This window comes from Haliotis asinina, chromosome 8 (assembly GCF_037392515.1).
Source record: "Haliotis asinina isolate JCU_RB_2024 chromosome 8, JCU_Hal_asi_v2, whole genome shotgun sequence".
Lineage (NCBI taxonomy): Eukaryota > Metazoa > Mollusca > Gastropoda > Lepetellida > Haliotidae > Haliotis > Haliotis asinina.
In genome coordinates, this window is record NC_090287.1 from 11,101,579 (window position 1) to 11,119,830 (window position 18,252).

Consider the following 18,252-nt stretch of genomic DNA (forward strand, 5'->3'; position numbering starts at 1 on the left):
TATATCATGCACAACAAGTGTCTGTACTAAACATGCAGATACACAAGGACCTGTACTGTGCATGCAGATACACAAGAGTCTGTTCTATACATGCATATGCACACCATTGGATTCACATGATCTCGTTGATCGAAAGTTATCATGCAGCGGCAAATATGGCTTTATGTCAAAGTGTGGAATTTTTCCTTAAATGACAACCAAATGAAGCGCCTTAATAAAGGACTGAAGGGCTGAAATTGATGAAAGGACAAGGTGTGATAAGGGTGGCTTTTGGCCCACTAACAGAATTGGCTGAAAACATGTTATTTGTTTAGAGACAAGGTAGCTTTGCATAAAAATACTATATTTTATATGATCCAAGGTGTAATTTCACTGAAGAGGGGCCCAAAATGGGTTTTATCAGTTCCCATGAAAAATAACAAGAAGTCTTAAATATCAGTATGCCATAATGACTTAGTTACAACTGTCATGGTATTTACATACAAATTACAGCAGTTTTACGACAGGTAGTCATGCTAAAAAACATGTCAATGTCAATCATAATGTTCTAACCCCAAGGGGCCCAATTAGGGTTGCAAAACATTGTTAATTCAATTACTTGCCAATTGTGTCCCCAAAACTCAGTCATTATTCACAGCAATCTTTGCAAATGTAATCGATGGGTCAATTTTACAACATGTATGCATGATACCCAATCATGTTGTACTAAAAATCACAGGGGCCTGTTTTGGGTAAAGCTACATTTTGAGCACAGCTTCATTTTAACTAGTGTTTCAAGTCAGCATTTACAACCAGTTTTAGCAAATATACAGTTAACATCTCAATCATCATATGTTATTACAATAACCAATCACGTCGCACTAAAAATCACAGGTCTTGACCTCAAAGGGGCCCATTTCGGGTGAAATTGCATTGTCAGCGCAGGTTCATATTAACACCATGCAAGTGTTAAAGTCAGTATTCAAAAGACTTCACAGAGTAATTATTATCAATTTATCCAATTTGAGGATATAAAACATCCACTATTACTCTTCATCCACCTACTCATCATTCTCACCTTCTGATTCACTGTCAAGAGTGTATAAACCTTAAGTAGATCAAAATATATAAAATATGAATTTTAAAATATTGGGAACAAAGTCAGCTAGACCGTCTTGAAAAGGTGAATGGTCAGTGTCTTAAGAAAAGATTTACATGATGTTAATTAAAGCTTGTTTCAACAGTGTTGCAACATAGATTACCAAACTTAAGAATAAAATTACAATATTTGGACTTGATGTGAAACAGTTTAGTTAAACATTGTAGACTTGATAAACAAACTTTGAAAAAAAGAAAGTTACATGCATTTGAACCTGGATGTCTGATAACAAAAAACCTCCACAATCCACTAATGCAACCTTTAGGCTACCTATTCCGTTGCCTCCCAGTGTGAAGTTAAGCTTATATATTACACTTTACAACTTTATATGACTTGACGTCTGCTTGTGTCCATCGTCTGTTAGACCTTGATACAATGTTCTTATTCTTGCTAAAAAAATCCTTTTCATACAGTTAAGTGTAGTCATTTTGGTTAAATGAAATCTAATATGTCATTGGAAACATTAAGGTACATAAGTTATTGGAAAATTCTGACATAATAACAAAGATTCTCACCTTTACAGTGCTGCTTGGTCATATTTTGAAAATCTTCAGACATCTTCTTACCTTTCTAGCAGAGACCAACAACCAAACACCAATGTTTACCTCTCATAAATCAGCCTTGCGAGTGCCTTATGATATTGAAAACTTTAATAAAGATGTTTGATATGTGTATTTTAGAGCACAAAACCATTCGAAATATAATGTATCATGGCACAGATGTGTAAAGGTGATGGATTGTTTTTAAAGATGCTATTTTATGTAAATGTTTACTTTTTGAGATGTTGTATGGGTCAATTTCATAAACCGAAAAATATACTTTTTAAAGATTTTGATGTGAGCAAAAGCGTGACCCACCCCAATTTTTTAGGTGTGCATTCTAATTTACTCTTTTCATATGTGGTGAAAAAACTGGGGTGGGTTACGCTTTTGCTCACACTTTTCTATCACTCTGAAAATCAGAAAATGTAGGTTTCTAGAAGATATTGCAAAATATGTTAACTTTGAGGTCTTCAAAGAGGAAAACTAACAACACTAAAAACATAAAAATGCAATTGGGGGAAACTTCAACAATTAATTTAGCCCTTTTTATGCTAAAAGTAACGTGTAAAATTTTGATAATCATGACATGTTGTGGGCCAATAAGGGCCTCTATCATACCTTGTCCTTTGCATCAAACAATAGTATTCTTGTTGCAGCTGTTGCTATGATATTGGGCATGAGGAAAACAATGTTTCTGGGACTACTTCGTTGCCTCGATGGGTGTTTCAACCATGACTGTTATATATCTGCTTGAAGTGATTCCAAAGCTTGGCAAAAAGTATCTTTGTGAGTGCATTACGTCGTCACCCCCACAACGTTAACGCTTGACAAACTGTCCTTATAGCATTGCAATGGCGCAAACAAAGGAAAAGGTCATCCCTGCAAGACAGTTTCTACACTGCAATATACAAGGTATTTTATAGACCTATTGTAGTCAGTTAGTTTGATCAAAGGGTAACCGGTGTCCCTGTAACCGACCTAAACAGAGATATCGACACATGTCTATTCAAATGTCAATCAGTTGTGTTTGCCTCTCCGCAATGCGAGGCATTGTGCCTTCAGAAAATCCCTGTGTCATATGAGTGATCGATGTCAAAATCAATAATCTCAAAAAGCTTTCCTTTGTCATCGGAAAATGATTAGAGTTTGATTCGCCCAAGAAGGCAATCGAACGTGTTGGTAAATTCAATCAATATGGTGGTACCCTCAGCGCAGATGACTTGGTCCTTCTTTGATATTGAAACGCAAATACATTTCAGTGTTGTATATGTCACCATGTGTCAAAAGGCTTCTGTGCCCTTGGCAACACGCCCAACATGTATCACACATTCTTTCATTATTGCTAGGTTCAACTCGTAATTAATTGCACTGAAATTGATTAGTTGTTGTCGATGTCTTTATCTGAATATTATCTTGAAGGCTGTTTTATCGCGCCCAATAAGAAATGTGAGTTGGCGTTATGGGGAATTATTTCTGATCCTATAACAATAAATTGTATATGTTATTATCGACTAGTTTGATTTAATATCGGTCCTGGCTTTCAGGAAGTAATACGGGTTATTTTCTCATCGTCGGAAATCACCATGCTTCATCTATCGCATTCCAAATTCAATCAGCTTGAAATCCTAATGTCACATGTGTGTACATATACATATACATGCACAATTTAAAGAGAGAGAGAGAGAGAGAGAGATAGATACACATACATCCCTATGATATACATATACATAAAATAAATATACATGCGTAGGCACATACATATTTTCCTAAGAAACATATCCCCCGGGACAGGACACTTCATACTGTTTAAGGTAGTTTTGTTTGTTTTTGTTTTTTTTTTGTTTTAGTATTTCCTTGTTTTACTACTTTCGTAGTTTTAGATTAAAAACGTTTTACTTGTGATGGGATTTTTTTTTATATTCGTCCGGATTTTTATGGTGTGTGCATGCCTTTGACGGGAGGGGTGTGCTGACTGGGATTTTGCACGAAAACAAGATGCTTCTGTTATTAAGACTATAAATTTAAATAGATTTTTGCAAAAGAACGCCCACCTTGCCATAGTGTAGATGTGATTCCATTTATTTTACTATCCACCTATAACAAAAGTTACTGTATTATTTTCAAGCAATTTCTAAAATAATCCAAATAATCTGAAATTTCCAAATCGCTTCCCCCTCCCCCAACCCGCCTATGATATCAATTGGTAGTTAAGTTCCAGGCAACTGAATATACCTCTTCCAAAACGTAAAGAGCATAAGCGGCAGATACTCTAGATAAGTCCACAACTCCCGATAAAAATACTAGACAAGCGTCCGGTTTTCGCACAGAAACGATCGTCTTACTAAACACCAAGTACTTGAAAGCCTCTATGGCCGTTTGTTATCGTTGAGTGCAAATACGACTTAAACGAAATGTGTGCATTACCCTCAAAACACAGCCGTAATGAAATCCTATAAGATTGCTAAAAATAACAGGCGTGATTGGGAGTATATTTGGATGGAGGCGAATGTGGATTTTTAATTTAACGTTATCGATTGCTGTTCGCCTCAAAGACCAAGTTCCCAGTAAGGCGTGTGCTTTGCCCTGTTGAGTCCTAGTGTCTCATTGTGTCCTGTATTCTGTTCGTTATTCTTTCCTGAGCAAAGTGATCCAACTTAAGCCACGTCTTTTCTTTAATTTATGTAAATTGAACCCATTTTTAAAGCTGCAGCTGTGTAGTGGTTTAATGTGCTATGTTTGTACTCTTTTGGCTTTCCAAACCATACAGATCGCTTAATGTAGCTATAGCAAGCAGTTGTTAAAAATACAGTGTTTTGTTATTTGCATAACATCTTATATAATTACACTTTAATACATATTGATCAGCCCATATCCTACAAACTGCTGCAGATCCTCTGCAAGTTGTCGCAGATCACAGCCAATGGCTATGGTGACACAACCTGTGATGAGTAGTGTCGGACTGCCTGATCAGCGATCATTCCAACACACGAATGTCAATTTATAGCGAACATCCATTTTCCGCTGACTGGCTGCAGCGAATTTCCCTAATGCAATAAACATTAAAAGTCACAACAAACTGCCTTCGCTGAAAACCTTTGTTTTGAGACTCCATGACCGAAGCCTTAGGTTATTCCGTCCACATCATCGACTGTTCGTATTTCTTGTATAGGATCTTACCAGGTACTAATCTCGCTGGATCGGGTCCAACGATCGGAGAGGGTTTACGGCATGTTGATTCCCATGCGGTTTTCAAGAATAGTGTCTTGGCATTTTAGTGAAATTCCACATCTGACCTCCAAATAATGCGTGGCTTTTGAAAGATGACTCTGTGCGTTTCATTCAGGCTTTTGTTTTACTCTGTTAAGTGAGTGAGTTCAAACTTTTACATCGCATTGACAATATTGCATCCATTTCGCGACGATTGACCGCTAAGCTAAGCATGACATTTAATTGTCATACGCCACAAAATACTTCACATAGACATAGTAAGCCTGTCATACGAATTCCAACTCAGGGGTTTCACTCTTATTCAGATTTGACATTGACATGCATTTCAACAACATTCGGGATCTGACCTTGAAATGAGATGAATTCATATATCTGTCCTCTATGGAATTGTTGTGATCCTATAGCTACCTCTAAAGTAAGCCTGACATTTGCATTATGACGCTGGATGTTTCTCTGAAGCTTGTTCAGACCTCTGAGGCACCGTGATCCTGTTGACCTTGATAGTTGTAACAGTACACTGGGTATTTCAATGACACTCTAGATCTGACCCTTAATGTAACCTGGACATGAGTATTATGACATGGGTGTATCACCTGAGCAGTTGTGACATTGCCTGCCAGTCTACATCGGATGTCTACTGTAAGCCTGAGACGTGTGTTATGACACTGAGTATTTCGCCGAAACAAATATCTGACACTGAAAGTACTCTCGACGTGCAAAAAGTGACAGTGGGTATAATTTAAAATATTGGTAACGCGCCTTCTAGCTACGTATGTAGAGATTATGTAGTGTATAGTATATCACACACCAAAAAAACCCCATATATAACTGTCTAAAATACAATCATTTCATATTAGTGTAACATACTAGGAGCTACGTTTCACTATAACAACGGCAGACTGAACAGACAAGCCGAAATACATGTTCCATGCCAAAGACGTCAGTCTGACTTTTTGTATCTTATTCCATGAAGTGTAATAGTTTCAGGGTTCCTAAGCGAGAATTTTCGCTTAAACATTTAAGACATCGTACACCCCACACAACGATCAGTCATGATTTTCACCTAGTTAAAATGTTTTAGGTACAATGGCATTGTTCCTAATGTTCCTATAAAGCTGGTACGGGACTAACAATTACTCCCCTACCAGGATGAAGGTGTGAAGGGTGATGTGGCTATTAGATCCATCCTGTGGCGGCTATAATGAAGAGATGTGTGTCTAGGTGTGAGAAATTGTCCAAGCGGGAGTCGGATGACTATCCACATCGCGCTATTGAGTTAAACCCTCTCATGACAAATATTTCATATTGTTGCCAATACTAGCTGAAGTTACTGACTTGACGTAAGACATATGTCATTTTTGTGGTAATGAACTATAGGACATTTGCAGTGGAAGTTGTTTTTATTCCCTTTATCGTATTTATGTGACAGAATTACTACAGAACCATTAATCTGAAGGAATAAGTAGTGTTTAGATCTTTCTTCTGGAATTGAAAGGCCTCAAAATCCATTTCTCAGATTAACCGCCCTTGGACAGTCAGACGAGGAGTCTATATATTTTCCAGACTATTGCTTTGGCCACAGATAGGGTGGCTGGTTTGTTGCTTAGCTTGCTTAATAACGGTGTTAGTAGCTGCACCGTAATGTTACTCATATTAAAGAAGTTATATATCCATAGGACACTCCTCGTTGTTCATCAGCACTCAAAGAAGTTATCTGACCAACAACATATTCACATTTCAAATGGAAAAAATACAATAATTTGTACGCAGATGTCAGGAATGGCTTCATCAGGTAATGCCATATCGAATCCTCCATGCAACTGAATGGTTTCTAATTCCATCAGAAATGTCCATGTTATAATGACCTTTTCGCCACACTGTACCATAAATGAAAAAAAAATGTTCTATTTGACAGTAACCCTTCGATTCTGAGCAAATAACTCCAAACCATCTGGAAGACGTATTGGGCTTCTTCCCCAGTTAAATATAAATCAAGACTGATTCAAACAAGTGTCGTGTTGCAAGATTATCGTCAGTCTGTTTATTCTCAACTTGTAGAAAATATCCTCTTCTGACCTTTTTTCTCCCTCTTCTGTTCTGTCCCGAACGTGACACCACCAACTTGTTCCCCCTTCAGTTGCAGCAACTACTAGTTAATGCGGCTGTCTGAATAGTTTGCACAGTAAATCAAAACCAAATCAATATGAACGTGAACTTGTGGGAGGATGAGAAAAGAACAGTTATGTTTTTTCCGCCTTCATGTCTTACGTGTAGGCTTGGCACAAGTTTTAAAGTAGCTTTGAATGCTGTGTTGGAATGTGAGCTGCGCGTTAGCACCGAGCAAGAAGGAAGTTCTAATCAAGTTACATACTGCATCGTGTATTCTGTCACGATGTGTCTCACAAAGGTGCTGCGAAAAGTGTTTTCCTTCATTCAATTTTAATATTGCTAGAAATTATAACAAATTTTATGCTCAATTACTTAGAAGACAGATATGACTTGAACATGTTTACTTATGGTAAAAGACTTTCAGTACTGTCGTTACGGAGATGACATTGTTGCAGGTTGGGTTTTGACTAAGTTACTACATTTACTCGAATTTGAGAAAAAGCAGGAAAATGCATTTTTCCAGAATAAACTGAAAAACCGATCTTTAACTCAAGTTAGTAGACAATTTGAGGTAGACGATTTTAGGTAGATGGATTACATGAGTCGTTTGGGTCTTTTGGTTTTTAGAATTGAAATCGAAACATCGTTTGAAATTTGAGTACAAACCTAAGTTTGATTCGAAAATGTGGTCCTGGATTTAGTTCCTTACTTTATCCCTGTTTGTCTTTGTCACAGAGACAAAAGCCTCCTCGCATTGAATCCTACAGCCCCCATTACTTGTACCCTTCACTGTAATTCTCTGTGTTCTCCAGTTTTCCGTCCCCTATGCCAACCGATTCACTCGTTCAAATATACTAAATCCATCCGGGAAGGTTCGGACTGGAATAGGTCTTTATGTGTCCACCAGTTTGTCAGCACTATAGGTGTGTTAGTATATTCACGTGGTAATATGCATCACAGTGGACCTTCCTTCCAAGAACCCGTTAGACTTGAGCTTCAGCAACCCCTGCTAGTTGTAAAGGGTGACTGGCGGTATCGGGTGGTCAGGAGCGTTGACTATGTTGATAAATCCCATCATATTCCAGTAGAGAAAATTGATGCTCATGCTGTTGATCACTGTATTGTCTGGTCCAGATTCTATTATTTAACCACATTCACCATATAGTTGGAATATTGCTGAGTAAAACAACAAACCAACCAAACATACTAAACCTTATTAAAACTGTAATAGCGATGCGCTGTGTCTAAAGGACTTAAAAGAAGGGTTAATATCTAGCATCCGACCACCACTGTCTCAGCAAAGGTTAATGTCTCCGCGCACAGGAGGGTTCTGGTGTATTGAAGCAATCAAAACAGATGGGCGATATGGCTCATAGCGGTCCGACCATACCAGGTTAATGTGGTATGGTTTTAATTACCATATTTGTCGTTACTGCCACTTAATCCAACATAAGCCAGCTGCGATTATCCCTGATTCATTTTCTTGTGTTATTGATGGCTGTGCCAGGGGTTATGGCAATACTAATCGCGGTAGGCACTTTGGTAGTAATGGAGAAATCAGCCGCTGAAGGACTAGTTCATCAAGATGTTGGTGTCCACTCAGCTGGTAGCAGTAACACAGTTTAAGTGTCCATCATGCATTCAACCAAGAGTCTGGTCCTCTACATGACGACAGCTGTTGTCCACAGACGTGTTGCCCTGAGGCACTTCGACCTATAAGTGGAGCCGGGTTGGGAGCTTAACTGGACATTGCCATTATTTGGCACGATATCAGTTCTCCAGTAAAATGTTGCCATCATGGGTGTATAATCTTTACCATTAGTTAACATGGTTTATGTTATAGACGTCTGTGTTACGTATGGCATTGTTTGGTGTCGGAGCAATGACGAACAGACATGTAAGAACGTGTAAAATTGTTTGATCTCAGCAACTGAGCACGTACATATTAGAACGACTTAGATTGTTTGATGTCGGACTATCACCCTCATGCATGCAGAACGTGTTAGATTGTTTGATGTCAGACTATCACTCTCATGCATGTAGAACGTGTTAGATTTTTGATGTCGGACTATCACCCTCATGCATGCAGAACGTGTTAGATTGTTTGATGTCAGACTATCACTCTCATGCATGTAGAACTAGTTAGATTGTTTGATGTCGGACTATCACTCTCATGAATGTTGAACGTGTTAGATTGTTTGATGTCGGACTATCACCCTCATGCATGCAGAACGTTTTAGATTGTTTGATGTCAGACTATCACTCTCATGCATGTAGAACTAGTTAGATTGTTTGATGTCGGACTATCACTCTCATGAATGTTGAACGTGTTAGATTGTTTGATGTCGGACTATCACCCTCATGCATGTAGAACGTGTTAGATTGTTTGATGTCGGACTATCACTCTCATGCATGTAGAACTAGTCAGATTGTTTGATGTCGGACTATCACCCTCATGCATGTAGAACGTGTTAGATTGTTTGATGTCAGACTATCACTCTCATGCATGTAGAACTAGTTAGATTGTTTGATGTCGGACTATCACTCTCATGAATGTTGAACGTGTTAGATTGTTTGATGTCGGACTATCACCCTCATGCATGTAGAACGTGTTAGATTGTTTGATGTCGGACTATCACCCTCATGCATGTAGAACTAGTTAGATTGTTTGATGTCGGACTATCACTCTCATGAATGTTGAACGTGCTAGATTGTTTGATGTCGGACTATCACCCTCATGCATGTAGAACGTGTTAGATTGTTTGATGTCGGACTATCACCCTCATGCATGTAGAACGTGTTAGATTGTTTGATGTCAGACTATCACTCTCATGCATGTAGAACTAGTTAGATTGTTTGATGTCGGACTATCACCCTCATGCATGTAGAACGTGTTAGATTGTTTGATGTCGGACTATCACTCTCATGCATGTAGAACTAGTTAGATTGTTTGATGTCGGACTATCACCCTCATGCATGCAGAACGTGTTAGATTGTTTGATGTCGGACTATCACCCTCATGCATGTAGAACGTGTTAGATTGTTTGATGTCGGAGTATCACTCTCATGAATGTTGAACGTGTTAGATTGTTTGATGTCAGACTATCACTCTCATGCATGTAGAACTAGTTAGATTGTTTGATGTCGGACTATCACCCTCATGCATGTAGAACGTGTTAGATTGTTTGATGTCGGACTATCACTCTCATGAATGTTGAACGTGTTAGATTGTTTGATGTCAGACTATCACCCTCATGCATGTAGAACGTGTTAGATTGTTTGATGTCGGACTATCACCCTCATGCATGTAGAACGTGTTAGATTGTTTGATGTCGGACTATCACCCTCATGCATGTAGAACTAGTTAGATTGTTTGATGTCGGACTATCACTCTCATGCATGTAGAACTAGTTAGATTGTTTGATGTCGGACTATCACCCTCATGCATGTAGAACGTGTTAGATTGTTTGATGTCGGACTATCACCCTCATGCATGTAGAACGTGTTAGATTGTTTGATGTCAGACTATCACTCTCATGCATGTAGAACTAGTTAGATTGTTTGATGTCGGACTATCACCCTCATGCATGTAGAACGTGTTAGATTGTTTGATGTCGGACTATCACTCTCATGCATGTAGAACTAGTTAGATTGTTTGATGTCGGACTATCACCCTCATGCATGCAGAACGTGTTAGATTGTTTGATGTCGGACTATCACCCTCATGCATGTAGAACTAGTTAGATTGTTTGATGTCGGAGTATCACTCTCATGAATGTTGAACGTGTTAGATTGTTTGATGTCAGACTATCACTCTCATGCATGCAGAACTAGTTAGATTGTTTGATGTCAGACTATCACCCTCATGCATGTAGAACGTGTTAGATTGTTTGATGTCGGACTATCACCCTCATGCATGTAGAACGTGTTAGATTGTTTGATGTCGGACTATCACTCTCATGAATGGAGAAACCGTGTTAGATTTGTTCGATATCGGACTATCACTCTCGCGCGTGTAGAACGTGTGATATTCTTTGATGTATGGGAATACTTATAAACTAAGATATCCGTTCATAATGAAAACCTTCAAAATATATGTATGACCCATTAATGTCAGATTTTGATTGAGGCAATCGTCACACGTCGCGGCAATTCCCTAAGCAATGTCCCTTTCACGTGCCAGGGTAGGACGACCCCATGTCGAATCCCGGTTGACATTGATGTTGTTTCTCGATTTGTCAGCACCATATCCGTATTCGTAAGTTTAACAATTTTATTTCTGTACAACATTTCAACATAAATATTTGGTAAACACATCACTTTACACAATCCGCTCAGCCAGTAATACAACACGCACACTCAGACATTGGACGTCCAGCATCAGTTGATAAATATAGTGAACACTGTTGTGCTAGCCATTACGTGTATTTACTTCGACGTAAACTGGATGTAATGAACAATTTGTAGCAGTTTAATCTGGATGTTTTGCTGTTTAAACTACTTTGATGGACACTTTTTAACAACGGATTGATGCACGATATTGACAAAAATGACTTTCAAAAACATCCTTCCGCGAACATTCATACATTAGCACCGGTATAAAAGACAACATTTATCTAGACTAAGCATTATATACATATTTTTCATGATTCGATAATCCATATAAAACCTTAAAAGGTTTGAAAACGTAGCAAAAATGTGCAGATCTTGAAAACACTGAGTTGGGACAGAGGTGCTCTGAAACCTTGAAATGATTCTTTGAAAACTGTAAGCAACATGGTTCTTCGTAATTCTTTGTGTATATAAACATAGTTACTGGCACAGATGTCCTTAAGTTTTAAGCTGACAGAAAACAGTTTCATTTAAGAACACCTTTGCTTTGGCACCGATATCAGTTCAATCCGGGACTAGAGACATCATCATCATGCGTTATGACGCAGGCAAGAACATTCTTCTGATCAAGGTGGTTTTCACGGAGCCATACATCTCTTCTGGCACTCTTCCATTGATTTAAAGTTATTCGGGTTCCCGCCGCAGCCTCCGTAATTGAATGCCTGGCACTCTCCAGATGTAGAGTTGAAGAAGAAGGTGCTAAGGATGGCCCTGCAGTACCCTCTGTCCATAGGAAGCGTGCATGGATTCTCTGTTTGAATGAATGAATGAATGAATGAATGAATAACTAAACAACAAATAGATGAACAAAAGGCAGCTGGACAGACAGGCAGATATTTGTTTATATACTGATATACCCCCACCTGTAATACGATTACAGATGCCATGAGTCTCCGATCTTCAAGTGTAAATGTCTGGACCTCGATTTTTCGAATCTCTCCTGGAGTTAAGCTGGCGGTAAGTATTATTGCATATTAAAATTAGCTTACGACTGTCTCAGCGCAAAGAAAGCTTGGAAAGCCTTGGCCCTTGTCTTCTGTTCTAGTTCATGTGCAACTGTAATACCTGTACGCAGGTGTGAGAATGTAAGATTGAAATACGTGATTGATTGACACTAACCGCATTCTTTCTGACAATCCTCCATGGAGTCAAAGTTGTTTTCATTCGCATCACATCCACCGTAAATGAAGCCCTGGCATTGGAGAGCTGTGGTATTGTAGAAATACTTCCGGAAGCTAGCTCTGCATGGGCCGCTTCTCTTTGTCTCTCGGCAACCTTAAACCACAGAATATTTATATCAATCTCTTGATTGTCGGGTCCATCTTACCGTCAGCCCACGGTCTTACAGCTGAGGGTGATCATAAACATACAACCGACTAGCATGCTTAGGGCCACCATCACTTATAAGGTGGTAGTCTAACAATGCATATATATATATATATTTGTGTGTGTGTGTGTGTGTGTGTATGCACACGTGTCTGAGTAGGTGGGTGTTTTACGTGCGTATGCGGTAGCCCGAGCGTGGGCGTGCGTGTGCGCGTGCCGCACGTTTACGGCTTAATACTCCACGTCCCAATGTGTTTAACGTTTTTTATAGTAAACATTCAGGTAATTAAATATCGAAATGATACGTTTTAATGACGAAATTTCATGTACATCGATGGCAATAAATGATTTATGTATTGTACCCCCTAAAGTATATATGATCTCTAAGTGATATTTTCGAACAACGGTTCATGCGACCAGATATGTCTAAAGTAAATGACATGCCTATAAACATGTACAAATGCAAAACCTTTTTATTTTTATTGGCGTTACATGACTATTTTTCAACAGACTTACGAGGGAATATGTGTGGCAAATTAGTCATGTAAACACAAGCTAGTAACAGTACTCACGTGGACTCAAGTTGACAATTTCTTTCTTGCAGCAAATACCGCTCTTTTGGGAGTTCAGAAGGCAAGCGTCCCCGAGCCCGCAGTCATCATTCGTCGTGCACGGACGGCCGTTTGTGCATAAATCGCCACTTCTTGCATCTGTTGGAGGTGGAGTAACGGTCGTTGTTGAAGTCGATGTTGTTTCTTCGGTTGTCGGTTGAACTGCAAGTTATATATTTATTATGTTTGTTGTTATACAAAGACAAGGTGAACCAGAGAATGTTTGAAGTTACTGTCTGAAAGTGGTATATAATTTCTCAACTTGTTTCTTATCTATTTTCTTTCAGGGAAAACTGTAAATGTTCAATTGTGGACCAGACAAACCGATGACTGATATTATGAGCAACAGTCATTCACCTGTGTTCGACAATTATCAAGTGAAAACGTCCCACCACGGATCTGTTAAGTTGCTATAATAATCACAGGAATAGAGGATGGTTTCGGTAACATGAAACAGTGGATGCAAGGGTTATATCTGAAATCTCATCCCATCATTGTTTAGTCGTTTGTCTATGTGTCGCAGCTGGTGGAGAAGTGTTGCATCATCTTAACTTACCCTTGTCACCATCATAGATGTGTTCGTTGTGATCATTTGCTAATATGCATCTCTGAGGGTCTTACGTCCATGAACCCATGAACATAAGGATTACAATTGATCTTCAGTAACCCGTGCAAGTTGTAAGAGGCGACTAACAGTATCGGGTGGTCAGGCTCGCTGACTTGGTTGACACATGTCATCTCATCCCAAATGCGTAAATCCATGCTCATGCTCTTGATCACTGGGTTGTCTGGTCCATTATTTACAGACCGCCGCCATATAGCTGCAATATTGGTGGGTGCGGCTTAAAATTAAACTCATTCACTCACGATGTGCTGACACGTCGTGTTATAACTCGGACACTACGACATTAACCCAAATTCCTCATTCACACTGTCACACTCTACTCACAGTTAGGGTCATCAACGCATGTTGGCAGAGATCTGCTGAACCAGCCTCGCGACCTGATCATGTTGCATATTTGACCATATCCACATTTGACCGCCTGGAAAAGGAGCAAGTTGCACAATGAAAAAATGTTTCAAATAATAATAATTCAAACCCCTGTTATAATAAGTACAATAATGTAGGATGTTTTACGCCGTTTGTAAGCAATATTACAGCAATATCACGACGACGGACACCACAAATGGGCCTCACAATGAGCCCACATGGGGAATCGAACCTGGGTCTGCGGCGTGATGAGCGAACGCCTCACTACTAGGCTACTCCACCACCCCTGAAATAATATAGACACATAACCTTGGTTGGCATGTTCATTGAGGACAGTACTGTTTAAATATTCACCTGCTAAGTATTGTCCAGTCACCGGACCGGGAACCGCACAAACCAGTGTGAGATATTTGAGATATCTTACCAAGCATTCATCCAACACCGAACATGAACACATTCGACACCACATCTCCTGTTGTGCGCACATTTCTTTGGTGCACGGGAAGTTCTTGCACACTGGAAGAGAACAGTAACACTGGTCAGAAAAAGACAATATGCAAGTATATAGCCACCGACCGACAAGAGTGTAGGACGAAACTGTTGAGGTCCTATGATCCTCAAGGAGTAGAGAGGACTAAGTCAAATAGGTCAAGATGGATTGGCAGTCTGACGACTGGTAAGAGCAGCTAAGAGCGGGAACTGAATCGCAAACAAGAATCTCATTGAAGCACCCATACACATCAAAGTCTTTGGGGAATGATCTGCATTTACGAGATCACTTTTAGTGAGTGAGTGAGTTTAGTTTTACGCCGCACTCAGCACTATTCCAACTATGTGACGGCGGTCTGTAAATAATCGAGTCTGGACCACACAACCCAGTGATCAACAGCATGAGCATCGATCTGCGCAATTAACAACCGATGACATGTGTCAACCAAAAAAGCTAATCCAGAGAAAACAACAGTTTTAAACCTCAGTAATGACATCAGGTGTTTGCGGAAAGAATGACAAATGTTGATTGTTTTTATATAGATATTTCTTCAACGTCTTACTTTGATAAACGATGTAACATAATTTACGAACAGCGCGGACAGTTCTATGGACATACATCGTATTTATTATTAAAATGATTTCTATATTTATTAACGCTGGTCATATTAATAGTAACGAAGCTGTATACCCATAGAACTCTATTCGTTGTTGATCACAGCAACTGAAAGACGTTAATGTAACTTACGTTGACTATCTGGACACAAGCATGTATTTATGTAACTATGGACAGAACCACTGTCACTGTATACATTATTTGGATATGAGTGCGAGATCATAATATTTCTCTAGAAGAACATCAAGGTTCGGGAACAACACAGACAGGGGTTATCAATGATGAACACACAGATTTACGACACAACCAGCAAGCCATTGCCATGTGTGACACACTACAGTCAAATACTGCGTGATGTTAACTGGCGCTGGGACGACTTAACTAGCACTACGAGAACATCTCGCTGTGTACACGTCCTTATTAACGATGTTTGCCGTGTACTCGCTCGCCTGGGTACACCTGGGTTGTCTGTATCTTCAGGTGAGACGAGACCCTGAGAGTTTATATGAACAACGAATCGAAAATAGCATCACTCTCTACCCTACAGGCTACCCACTGGGAAAGGTTTCCACTCGCCTTCAGAAAACATCGTTGGATCACAGATGCTTAGAGGGAAAGGGTGGACTACACATGTGTTATTTTGGTTTCGATGGCATGGTGAGAGGTAAAATGTGAGTTTCAAGGAGAGGGTAATGCTCAAAACCTTCAGGAATTTCTTCTTGATCGTCGTATTATTTTGAACCACGCATATTTGGGGCATTTTCGCAGCACGCAGGTCTCACTGGAATCCCATCAGCGCCGTATCTGATACATCATCAAAATGTTCAAACGTGTAACTAACGTTATTTAATGTCTATCAAAGTTAACTTATATCTAAGAAGGTATTCTTCACATAAGGTTTTATATTACGCCTCAATGACAATTTGAATGGCGTCGTTACATCCGAAAATAGTAATTATTACACAAAGTTGTACTAATAAATCCCTAGTAATTACATTGCACATAATTAACTCCATATAATGAACTGTTCTATGAGGTTAATATCCTAATTTCAGATGAGGAGAGATATTTACGATCACGAGTGATCTGTTCGGATACTATAATACCACCTGTAGAAAACTAAAGCTGTTGCGAAGTACGATCCAATAAATAAACCAATCAGAAGTTGGTAACTGGGTGAAGCCGCATAATTATATGTTACTTAAAATAATTTAATGCACATCCAATTTGTTCATGGATAAAATGTCATGGGATGTTCTAAACGTACTTTTATATACAGTATATATGCCTTTTATGAGCTATACATTCTATGTCATCTCCTTTACGATAAGCTTACCTAAATCTCTGATCTGCTTGAACTGGTCTTGTGCGACTGATAGAGTGATGAGGCACATCAAACAGAATACTAGAGATGAAGGCATCTTGAAACAACCTGGAAGAAAATGTAAGGTGAATATTATCGGAAGTGAGATGATTTTCAACACAGCATTACGCAGATTCAAATATGATGTACGCAACACAGTGAACACTGTGAGAGACTGCCAATCCTGGCCCCTAGACCAAAATGTAAACTATAACTGTGAAATAAGGAACTGTCGATCAAGATCGAAAATGACCTCACTCTTTGATGTCAAACTGTTAAAATGTTGATACATGCACATACATCTTAAGCAATTACCTTTTTCAAAATCAGTGCTTAGTGTGAATTTGTATTGAAAAAAAAGACAGCCATATATGCCGATTTATAACAAGTGAACGTGAAAAATAAATCTGTACATATGTTTTATACAGTTGTTTTCGTTAATTTTGTTCACGTCATTTGGGCACTAAAAACCCGAGAAATGGTTAAACGACGATTCGATATTCATGATGCAACACATGGATATAATTTATGCATGGATGCTAACCATCATATAAAATAAACCGATAACGACCACTCACCTAGGATATATGTCTATACTCCAAATAAAAACACTCCGTTGTGGTACACACACAGGAGACAAACTAGTAAGTCTTTCTTAGTGTCGTAACAAGCTCGGAAAATATCTGGTTCGTTTCTGTGCGCAATACCTCTTTTATTGGAGAGGGAAACAATAGAGAAGTAAACAAACCAGCCTAAATGTGTTCAAACAGGCGGTACACACAGACGGCTTGTATCCAGCCAATTAAAACTTAGAAGTGGGAATACGCCGTAGCATTAGCTATATTGACGTTGTCGGGGTCTATTTCAGTACAACTGACGTTAGAAGTGGGATCCAATGATACTCTTTGTACACGTATCCAGAGTTGAACATTTCACCGGCTGGTGAAATAAGGGTCATCGTCGCGTGGATCGTAGTATATGAAATTGTACCTAGGATTGGGGCCTACCTTTTACATTGTACCGGAAACACACCACGTAAGGGAGTAAGATACTTAAACAATTTTTGTAAGGGATGAGCGATATATGTATTTTAATTGTGTTCACGCCTACACATTCTCGTCCTCGTAGTCTGATGGGTGGGATAATTGGTGAGGTGGACGTGTGTGTGTGTGTGTGTGTGTGTGTGTGTGTGTGTACGTGTGTGTGTACGTGTGTGTGTGTGTGTGCGTGTGTGTGTACGTGTGTGTACGTGTGTGTGTGTGTGTACGTGTGTGTGTGTACGTGTGTGTGTGTGTACGTGTGTGTGTACGTGTGTGTGTGTGTGTGTGTGTGTGTGTGTGTGTGTCGTCATCGGGTGGCTACGTAACAAAATCAACTCGCACTCATGAATGCTGTTTTCTGTGTTAAGCAGATAATTCGTCCATAGCGTAAATGTGTCATTTACTGT

General features: G+C 39.3%; 1 protein-coding gene across 1 annotated transcript; it reads right to left on the reverse strand.

The window, feature by feature from the left end:
- Positions 1-11,987: 11,987 nt before the first annotated feature.
- LOC137294424 (uncharacterized) lies at positions 11,988-16,863 on the reverse strand. The gene is given in 6 exon segments (XM_067825433.1): positions 11,988-12,160; positions 12,529-12,684; positions 13,308-13,508; positions 14,260-14,389; positions 14,762-14,853; positions 16,779-16,863. Coding segments are annotated over 6 exon segments (837 nt in total).
- Positions 16,864-18,252: the final 1,389 nt, after the last annotated feature.